The sequence below is a fragment of the Morone saxatilis genome, unplaced genomic scaffold (assembly GCF_004916995.1).
Source record: "Morone saxatilis isolate NCDOM2014 unplaced genomic scaffold, NCSU_SB_2.0 Contig0, whole genome shotgun sequence".
Lineage (NCBI taxonomy): Eukaryota > Metazoa > Chordata > Actinopteri > Moronidae > Morone > Morone saxatilis.
Genome location: NW_023339650.1, coordinates 17,271,010 through 17,282,340, shown reverse-complemented (window position 1 = coordinate 17,282,340; position 11,331 = coordinate 17,271,010). Strand labels below are relative to the sequence as shown.

The 11,331-nt window shown below is 39.2% G+C and overlaps 1 protein-coding gene across 1 annotated transcript in view; it reads right to left on the bottom strand.

Moving 5' to 3' along the window:
• Positions 1 to 8,536: 8,536 nt before the first annotated feature.
• phex (phosphate regulating endopeptidase homolog, X-linked) overlaps positions 8,537 to 11,331 on the bottom strand; it is an 18,540-nt gene continuing 15,745 nt past the window's right edge. The window contains exon 22 of the mRNA XM_035652061.1: positions 8,537 to 11,219. Within this exon, the coding sequence (XP_035507954.1) occupies positions 11,117 to 11,219 (103 nt within the window). The 3' untranslated portion in view covers positions 8,537 to 11,116. The remainder of the gene's footprint in view (positions 11,220 to 11,331) is intronic.

The window sequence follows — 11,331 nt, the reverse complement described above, 5'->3', positions numbered from 1 at the left end:
GACAGACCCTTCGGCTCTAGGTGGGTGGTCATCTGCCTTGACCAGTTGGGGGGGGGAGAGAGAGAGAGAGAGAGAGAAACAGAGAGAGACAGACAGAGAGAGAGACTATTACAATGACTATAATACATTGAAGAACATTACAGAGATGGAGAGATTAATAATTTTATTACCGGTTCTTTGGTCTTTGCCTGCGTCGCTCACCGTTACTCGTCATCTTCTCTGATTCGCTGCCACTGCTTGTGTTACCACGGGAACGAGACCTGGCAATCAAAGTTAAAGAGTATCACTAACCTTCCCAGAACAAACTGTCCTCCACATCCAAAAATGTATCACACAGATCAATAGATTCAAATTCCTTCCCAGTTCTTTCTCAGATTCTATTCTTAAAGGTTTTATTCATCAATGTAGAAGTTAAATGTTATTATTATTAAATGTTATTGATTCCTTACCTCCTCCCCTTCTGTCTGATTGGTCGATCTCCATCCAGACTTCTGCTCCGTCTAAAACACAGACAAGAACATGTCTGTCTGTCTGTCTGTCTGTCCATCTGTCTGACTGTCTGTCTGTCTTACTGTCTCTCTCACTGTCTGTCTGTCTGTCTGTCTGACTGTCTGTCTGTCTGTCTTTGTATTGAGACCCATGAAATCAAATAGCCACACAGCTTTTAGTCTGTCTGCATGGGACCAACTAATGGCTCCGTCCTCTCCCCAGATATCACAAATTAAAGGCTGTTTGGATTAAAAACAGAAAAAAAAAACGTTGTCTTATCTCCCTCTGCTTGATGCTCGGATTCATAAGACAGAAAATGTCTCACAACTAAAGCGTTGTAACTTTTAAACTGGTGGGCCTTTGGCATACATGGCTCTTAAAAGATTAGATCCTAAGATAACACGATTGCGTATTAGGACGTATTTCTTTGTCCATCTGTTTTGCCTGCGAGGACCATCAACCCATCCAAAGGCTACCAGGTAAATAATTTGCATTTGTTTTGGTGGAAAAATGTCCATGTCACTTGAATCTGCTGGATAAGGGATGTTAGACGCATAAATGTCAACATGACACACAAATCTGGTTTTGTGTCATTTATGCATTGGAAATCAGCCAATATAATTCATTTATTCAATAAAGATAATTTGATTATCCTGTTCAGCAGCAAGACGTCCACTTCCCTTTGCTTTTTCTCTTCCAGGTCTGCACAGAATTTTATATTTTCTGGTAATAATATACTACTGTGATGTTTTTATTCAGCCAAGATGGAAGTACTGAACGTCAGACTTTCCTACTGGCAAATACACACACACTTTGCTGAAAATAAACTTCAAACTTGAAACTTGAAATAAACTGGCAAAATATATTATTACTGAGAGCATGTGCAGCTTTATATTTTACAGGAGAGATGTTAAATGGACAAAAAACGTCACTCATCACTTCAAAGAACCCCATTAATATTCAGTCCAAGCAACAGACATCTCAAAGAATGGAAAAAATAACCAGTCCCTCCAGGAAGTGGCGATCGTAACATTTAACTTAAAGTCAACCAATCCCCATGAGTTATGTGCAGCCCTTGCAATTTTGCCCATTCACCACAAATTTGACTGTAGTTTCTTATGCAAAACGTTGAGCCATACGTCACCAAACTCAATTCCTTGTTTCCAGTTGTGAAGATGAAGATCGTGCAGACGTGTGATGCAAATGCAGTGCAATTTCATTCTCACTGGAACAAGTTGCCTCAGATTTTTTAGGAATTCAAAAAAAAAAAAATGCAACTATTATAACCACTGTGCAATGTTCAGTTTCTGCTGCAATTTCATTGAAAAAAAATGCCAAAAACTATCATAACATGGATTGCATTTTTTAACAGAAGATGCCATGAAATCAGGCATGTTAGGCCGCAACAATCCCCCCCAAAAAAGCCCACGAAGTCCTGCAGGGACTTAGTGATGCTCCCAATAACTACTAAAGCACTTGACCCACAACTGTTTAACCAAGGTTTAAACATTCAATTGTGGGTTAATCAGCATGCTGAGGAAAACAATACGCCAATGTCGAATGCCTCCTAGATAAAGTTAGATAACAACTAAAAATAAAAACATGGGTGCATGTGCTTATGCATGTTCTAATCCATTATTCAATTAAGCCTCAATTAGCCTTTAATCCCCATTACCAGTCCAGTGAGAGACGAGCACTGAAGGAATGAATGAGTAAGTGTCTCCCTGGGGAGGAGGGAACAGCAGAATAGAAAATGAAAGACTGCAGAGATATAAGGGGCTCGGGGCAGTTTCTGATAACAAAAGTACTAATTAGTGCCGCTAAAGGATTTATAGAAATCAAAATAGTGTGCGCATGTGTGTGTGTGTGTGTGGGATAGAAAGAAGAAGGTGGAGAGAATGAATGGAGTCCTTTGAAAGCGTGCCAGGCTATTTTCTGCACCTACAGAGTCGAAGGAGGGCGAAAAAAGAGGGGAAATCCTCCAGGGGTTGAGAACTGCAGACAACAACTACACTTACACACACACATACACACACACACACACAAGCATACAAGATGGACAGATGAGGGAAATAGTATAGGCAGCAAAAAGGAGAGCACCTCTTATGATTGTAACTTTGGACAGGCTGTCATTCTGTGTGCGTCCATATTTGGACTCCACATTGGACTCATGTTTGTCCATCTGCATGACATCCTCTATCCATAATTAAAGAGAGCTATATGGAGAATGGAGTCAGATATTCATGAATAAGGCTTCTCTTATTTCTTTTAGCTCATACTCCTCCGAACTCGCCCACCCTCCTTGTCTTCCACCCCTCCCATCCCCCAATCCATCTGTTTTGGTGGAGGCTATCCATTAATAAAGAGTCTGTCCTTTCATTTCTATTTCCCCCTCCTTCTGTATTATTTATTTACCCATCTATCCACAGTTATGGTGAGCAGATATGGTTGCAGCACCTTCTGAGGGTGAAAGCTGAGAAAAACTTGAAAACTTAATTTCATCCAAACCTCCTAGACAGAAATTCCGTTCCAGATATGGAAACATATAATCCAAAAGTTTATAACTGAAATCAGAGTAAAATTTATGAAAACCACTTAAACAGGCCCTGACTCACAGCTCCTCTAACTGAAATGAGGTCAGTTTTGAGTGTAGGTGTTACAACGGCTGAGTGAAGTTCAAATGCAGCAAATCTGTCCGATTAGAGGAATTTTTACACTCCAGCCCAGAAGAGTCATAATGTGATGGATGGAGTTAGTCAGAAAAAGTATTTAAAGTATTTATTAAAATGCTAATTACTGCAATTAACTACTCACATTAAAACTTCTGTCTTCATGAAAGGTCTTTAAATAAATGGTACAATAATAGAGCCCAAATAAGTTGCAATATCCACCTTTCAGACAGAAGCATTAAATCTGAATACTGCTCGTCACAATGGTCTGAATATAGCTGATATTTAATTTCTTACATTCACCGTTATCAACACGTACACACACAAAATACTAATTAATATAAATCAATGTAAAAATTATCAAAATCAGCTTAGCATTCTAACTTGAGGATTGAAATTATTCCACTTTTACCCTTTTTTGTTTTTCTTGTTTTTCAAGATTAGAGTTAAACCTGCATTCATTATTTTTGGCCACTTGGGGGCAGCAGAACACGTTGCAAACACATCAGTGATATATTTTCTCTGTAGCAAGTTTATATCAGAAATGGGTTATGAAACAGAGAGCAACATTAGCGTTCATTTGAAGTCGTCTTTCTTGCAACCCAATGAATGTAAGTTCAATCTATTCACTCTCTTATTGCTCATCTTTTGGTCTCCACCTTCTCCTGAGGGAAATGTTATTAGTGTAACTGGTTGTTTAGCTGTTACATATTCTATTATGATCACCAGCTAGTTGCTTACATTTTTGTCTGTTGACCGCCCCGTCACGAGCATGCAGTGGGATTTTAGTGCTGCATCTGAAAACTAAGAGCAGTGAGAGTGACCCAAATCAGTTAAACCAAAACAATGAGCTGAAAGACTCTAAAATACTTCATAGAGCTGTAGGCAACTGAAGACATATTTTGAACACGGAGCAACCCTTTTACACACTCATTTCATCCATTGTTAAAATATAAAACATATTAGAGCAGCTTTCAAGTTAAGCAACAACAAAACATTTGGTTACTATAGAAAAAAAGGTCTGATCGGGTTTTTCTATCCTGAATTTACACTCACTAGACCTGAAGACTTACAAAACAGAAGTTGTTGGTATGACTTGTGTTAAAGGAAATGGAATACATTCATTAACATCACCTTATTTTCTCATCATACAACATCATTATCAAATTGCTGCTTGCACATTTTTGCAATTTACTTTTCAAAATCTCCTACTTCGAAGGTCTTCCTGTGTCTATAAAACAAAGTCGTGTCTGTTCAGTACAAAAATAACTCATGCACAATTTGAGCGTCCCCAGTTCTACAGTTTCCAATCTTGGCATCTGCTTCTATCTATCCATTTATTCATCTTTATTGTCCTCTCTGCTATTTCTGTCCATCTAGTCTCTGCATCATCTCAGTGGTCAGCGGCATTCATAATTTCTAAATGTCATTTGGACATTAGCTCATGAGGCCAGGAAGGATGCTGTAACTGGGGTGGGTGATGGAAGAGGGAGGTCGGAGGGGCATGAGATGAGAAATACAGGAAAGTCGTCTTCATGGCCTCTTGGAGACTCGAAGATTTGATTACAGTTACAGGCCAGAAACAGAGAAGATAGATGCAGACGGATGCAGATAAAAAGCGTATCACGTGCTCACTCTGCTTCTCTACACAATCGCAGGAGAAGGAGACAGAAAAAGATAAAGAGTGAGGCAGCTGAGTGCCACAAGCTTGATAAAGAAAACCGGGAGAGGTCCGATGACTTCAGCAGTGCCTGAGGAAAACCCGATTTGCTTAAAGGTCAGATATCTGAGAAGAGCCATTTTCAACTCACAGAAAGCAAAATTTAATCTGTGTGATTACTGGGCCCATCTGTAATCTGTACACCACCTCAAAAAGGCCCTGAAGGCATGTTTTCCCTGCCCTCTATTGGACAGAAACATAACTGCATGACTGGACTGTCGAACCCAGCAGATACAGGCTGTTGTTTATGTATGTATGTGTGTTTGTGTGTGTGTGTGTGTTGGGCTTCTTTCACAGCAAGTTTTATCTGATGTGTTTCTGGGAATCATTCACCTTTGTCATCACCTCCATATAAGGAGAACTTGGAAGACACAGAAGACAAGGTGTTTTTGGGTCTGGGCATCGGTCTATGTTTGAACCTCTGATGGCAGAAATAGCTGCTGCCTTTTGAGCTGATGTTGCTGCAAACTGACATCCACTCGCCAGCCACTTGCTGCTTGGTTTGACAAATCTGCAGTGTTCATATAAGTGTGTGTGTGTGTGTGCAGGGGGGGCTACATCCTATGGCTAAAAAAAATCATCTTTCTTTAAATTAGTTTGAAAGATAAAATAACCATTATCCAGTGAAAAAATACTTTGTAAATTAAGTTACTGAACCAGATTGATGTACAATGTTGAAAATCCAATATTACCAGTGCTGCTATCATCTCATACTGTACAGTGTATCTGTCACAATTCGGCCATAGATGGTAGAAATTGGCTCCCACAGGGTTGCATTGTGTACACCAGTGGTCATGAATATTTTCCATCATTGACAAAATTTTGACAGAAAAATCTTGAGTGCGTACGTCATTGTAACGGATTAACACTGAGGGCTATCTACGTTAAGTAATTCAATGTTTTTAACTATTACTCTATTACTATTAAATGGGCTTATCACTAAAAAATTACAATTAAAATGTATTACTACATTAGATATTGTCAAAATGATGGACAGAGGGTTTAAGGCCACCCCTGTTGAAAACCTCTGAGTGAAGGGTGAGTCAGTGACAAAATGTTGATACTTTATGGAAAATGAATGACATTTTTATTAAAAACCTATTCAGGTATGGCAATAAAGACGCCTCTGGACTTAGGTCCAATGCAAGTATGTAATAATAAAGCCACGGTTTTGGTCAGCAGATCTTCATCAGGGCAAATGTTTAGCTAAAGGGAGTCCCAGATCGTATAATGACATCAAACAGAGCATGTCTGTGCTTTGTCACGGAGGTCGCACATGCAGTTTCCAAGGTCCAAAATACATTAAAAAAACTGCAAATACAACATAATCTAACAGTCTGATATCAATCTGAACTCAATAAAGGAGACAAACAGGAAATTAATACCAGAAGTAATAAAAGGGATGGAAATAAACACAAAGACTGGGAGAAAGTGAAGTTTCTGTAACCTTCAAACACATCAGTAAACTCCACCTGTATAAGGTTTATATCATGCTCAGTACCCTGTAGAATAGCATGTTGTATACAGCTGTGTTTAAGCAAACATGCACTGAAATCCATTTCTGACTTCATGGAATTTTAAGAAGCAGGGAAGATAAAAATCAAATGCACGAAGAAGAAAATCCTCTAAAATAGTTGACCCCATCACCACAAACTGCATCCGCAACTTTTTATTTAGTGATCGTTGGGGTCTATCTTTGCCCTTCTGTGACTTGATTTACTAAAGTGTGCAGATTGGTGTGGCTTTGTTTAACAGGGATTGGGTCCAGGCGACAAATCAGTGGTTTAATCACCTTAGCTGTCATTTTTACACAAACCACTAAAGTAGATTTATCACAATTCAATGAATGGCACAAATTCAGGCAGGAGACTCATTATTAAATGCTGTACCAACACAGAGCATCGAGGTAGCTGCAGGGACAGATTCTCATGTTAGTCTCTGATCAGCAGTGCTGACTACAGGGGCCTCGGTTTAAAGCTTCAATGCCAACTTTAAGGACATGTCATTATTCTGGCTCAGCAACAAAGAGCCTTTGATTCATTGATTCTTGTAAATTACTGCTTCTTGGATTATTCCTGTATGTTTTTTTTACAGATGCAATGCCTGCTATATGTTGATTTTAGTGTAACCGATCGTGGATTGCGTTGTAATTGGAAGTTGCAGATTCCAGCCATTAGAATACAGTTAAGCCTTCTGAGCGTTTGGAAAAACTATGGCAGCTGCAAAAACTTGAGAACTTGAAAAACATGAAAAGCCAAATAGTCGGTGTTTGAATTTATCCATTCGGGCTGCTATAGAAACATGGTGGTTCATCATGGCAACCTCCATGAAAGAAGACCTGCTGCCACTGTAGGTAAAAACGACTCATTCTAAGGCAACTTAAAACACAATAAGTCTTATTTTCAGGTGATTTTTAGTATTTTATACTAATGAAAAAATGCCTACCCCGACAGTCTGCAGTTTTTCAGCCCGACACCGACCCGGCCTGAGAAAGACACCAATTAGGCCCTCCCTGGTCCACACTATGGACACAGTTGAAAGAGGGGTGTGCACTCTCTCTGATTCATGCATAAACACACAGATTATGGGTGCAATGAAAAGAGAGAAATTAAAAAGCTCTCTTTGATGCTCGCTCTGACTGATAAAAAGACACACACACACACACACACACACATACACACACTATAGGGGCAATGAAAGGAGCAAAGTTAAATGCGCCCGAGTCAGACCTGAGCCCGGTCTAATGATTAAAAAAAAAAGACCCGAGACCAGTCCAGATCAACTCGTTGGGTCCAATGGAGTTGCAGACCTCTACTGTGAATAATATATTGCATTTCTGCCAGGATATGCTCCTAAATATTACACACTGGACCTTTAAATACGTCAACGACAAAAGTAAAAGTGTTCATTGAGACTCAAATGTTTAGTGTGATTGGTAGAAGGGGCAGGGTGAGGCTAGCAGAGTGACAGTGAGAGAAAGCAAGCAGAAAAGTGAACGGCCTATTTTTATGCAGGCACATCAGTGGTCGAATCTGCCATTGATAATGAATGTCAGTGTAAAAGTGGCTGCCAGAGGCTTTTATCCATGATGTTGCTTACACATCTAGTAAAAGGAGATCTCTGCTCATTATCACTTACTCTCTCTCTCTCACTTTTTCTTAATCACCCCAACCCCCCCTCCCGTCCCCTCCAATACCATTATAGACTGGGGCTCTGGACTGTTTTTCTAATTGGTGTGTATTGATGAGACTGCCGCTGGTGTTGCCACAGATACAAGTCATTAATGTTACCCCCTGCCTGGCAATGTAAGACACACGCAAAGACACACACATACACAGTGACAGGTTCAAAAGAGCCTCCTGTAAGAACATAGAATAAGTTGCCATGGGAACTGCTGACATGAATGAATGAGATATGATGATGTGTTTGTGTGTGTGTGTGTGTGTGTGTGTGTATAATAGCAGGTCTGGAGGAAAATCAATAAATGGACATGCTTTCAGATGCAATCCCAATCTCTTTATGTCTTTTGTCCTCCATCCATCAGCACCCTCCATCCACTGACTGCCACCTCGCACCGCTCCTCTCTCTCTCTCACACACACAAACACACACACTTTCCATCTCATCCTATCAATCACAGAAAAGTTATAAGGTGAAGGAAGGGTGTAATGTCTCAGAGTTTTATTAGAACCCGATAGAAAGAAGCACAACCAAAAACAGCAACACAGTGTACCATAATCACAACATAGAAATATTTAAAATAACAACGGAAAAGCAATAATTCATCCCATTCAGTTACAAAAATATTCAATATCAAGCACTTGCTGATAATAAAATGCAAATAAAGAACCTACATTTGTTTTTAAATATGGTTATTTCAATTGAAATGTGATAATTTGCTGTGTTTCACTGTTTTACATTGCTGTAAACTGAATATGTTTGGGCTTTAAACATTTGGTCGGACAGAACAAGACATCTGAAGACATCACATTGGGCTTTAGGAAATTATGATGGCCATTTTGAGACTAAAAGATTAATTGTACAAATAATCGATCAATCAATAATACAAATAACCCTAAGTGGGAGCCTATTTTGTCGGTAACACATGAAACATGTTTAGGAACCTGGAAAATGATGCATAGTGTGAAAAAAAAGCTTGATTTGATGTTTATTTTCCTCATTGGTTATTATTAATCTTAATTTTACTGAAAACAGATTAATCTTCTATCAAGTTTTCACAGAAATTCTCGCATTACCATTGTATACAGTAGATTTGAAAGTGCTGCCCTCATTAACACTTCAGGATCAAATGTTACCACTGGGTATCGGCAAAGCCATTACTAAGTTTGTGCTCATAGGATTCCTTAATTCTTGCTAACTAGCTTGTCTCAAAACTGGTGATATATTAAATCAGGTGCCATAAAAACTTAAGAAATGTCTTAGCTAGTAAAGATTTCAGTTATTGCTAGGGAGCTGTACCAAAATGGGCACCAGAACCAGAACCAGTGAGCGGGCAACGTAACCAGGCTCAGCGTCGACATCGTGGCAGAGGCAAAGAGCCCAAAGGGGACGTTGACAGAGGAAGCTAAAAAGAGAGAGACCCAACCAACGGACAAGAGTAAATCTCGGACTGGCTTTAAGCCATTGGCAAGAGCTTTGTGAAATAAAAAGCTGCAAGACAGACGCTGAGTCTGCCTTTTTACTGTTGGACTAGTAACTATTACCTGGCTCGCTATGGACTGTGTTGTTGCACTTTTGTGGATGTTTGGTCGTCTAAGCAAATTAAGTTGCAAAAAATACCAGTTCTAACATAATGTTGCTTTAACTAAAAGCTGGTTTGTATAGTACAACCCTTTGTATTTTAACTCTTTTTATTTAGTGATGTGATCTTCACTGAAAGATAAGTCTGAATTTATAAAAGGTGTTGCAACTGTTCAGGAATGCATAGGACCGATTGAGACACGAGGAACAGTTAGTGTGAGAGTGAGAGTGCTTCAAAACTCAAAATAAGAATAGTTTGTCAGATAAATGTGGAAAAAAAGACAGGTTAAATGAAATTTTCTGGTGACAGTGATTTTAATCTATAAAGCAAAACCTGAACATTGGGTTCAGGAGTGCAGTTATGTTTTAATGATTACCCGTGATAAAAAAAAATACTTCAAAGGATAAAGAATATCCTTCACATTTTCTGAAATCTGCTGTGTAAAATGCTCCCTTCATTCCAGAGAGACTTCAAATGCTACAGACAAGCTGATGTGTGAGTGCGCCTCAGCAGTGCCGTTCAGTAAAGGAGACAGAAAGACAAATGGAGAGAGTGCATCTTGTAGTTTGAGTGCTTGTAATTCTGTGAGTTCATTTGCCTCGGGCTGAACTGCAGGAGAATGAATATAAATGTCTGAAAGACTGAAACAAAGTGGGACGAAAACCAAGACAGGATTTATCAAAGGAGAGCCCACACCGTACACACAATACACAAAAGATACACAGGTAGTCTAACTCAAACCTCATATTAAGTCAGGTTGATATTTTACTTGTCGAGCTGCTCTGCATGTTTAATATTAAGATACGAGTTTTCACAATTATAAGGGATGAAAAGGTTTTAAGCCTTACTATGAGATACAATATCTAACTTGAAGGCTTAACTGTATTTTTGTATTCTGATTTGCATTTTTTGCTCATATTTATGCTCAAACAAAAAATAATTAAATTAATCTTTGGTTTAGGGTGTTGGGGAATTTGCTGCTAATTAATATAATATAGCCTACAGATACTGACCTGACAGTTACGTAACATTTGATATATAGGTTCCTGTAAAAAAAACAAAAAAATAACAAATCTAATCATTCTACCTTTACTTTAATATATAGATTTTTTTTATTCCCATATGAAATGTTCTAGCTTCATGTCACACTCACAGTACACATAGACACATAAAATCCAGAAATGATGGTCCAAACAAACAGTTTGAGTTGTAATTTATGCCGTAACTGCAACACATGGAGTAAATATACCTGTGGAAAAACGTTGTTGTTGCAGAAACACTATACAAAAGTCTATTAAAAATGGCTCTTACCCTTACATGTTTATGTCAGGGTGTGCTATTTTCGGTGAGAACGATTCATTCACTGTCCCCTCAACATGTAAACTATGTCGGCTAAGCCCAAGCATTATCAGCCTTTTTCAACAGATGTCCTGCCGACAGCTCTCGCCTGGTTTCGGAGTCAAGCTGAGGTCGAAGGTCACCACACCCGACAGGACTGTGCACCTCGGTTCATTATCGACGACTCAGGGCAGCTGAACACTTTCCGGAACTCCTCATAGTTACTCATCGCTCCGATTACTCTGCAGGGCAACAATGAAGGTAAGGGTCAGGTTGTAAGGATTGTGTGCATTCGTCAGTGTGTGTGTGTGTGTGTGTGTGTGTGTGTGTGTGTGTGAGTGTGTGTGTGCTCAC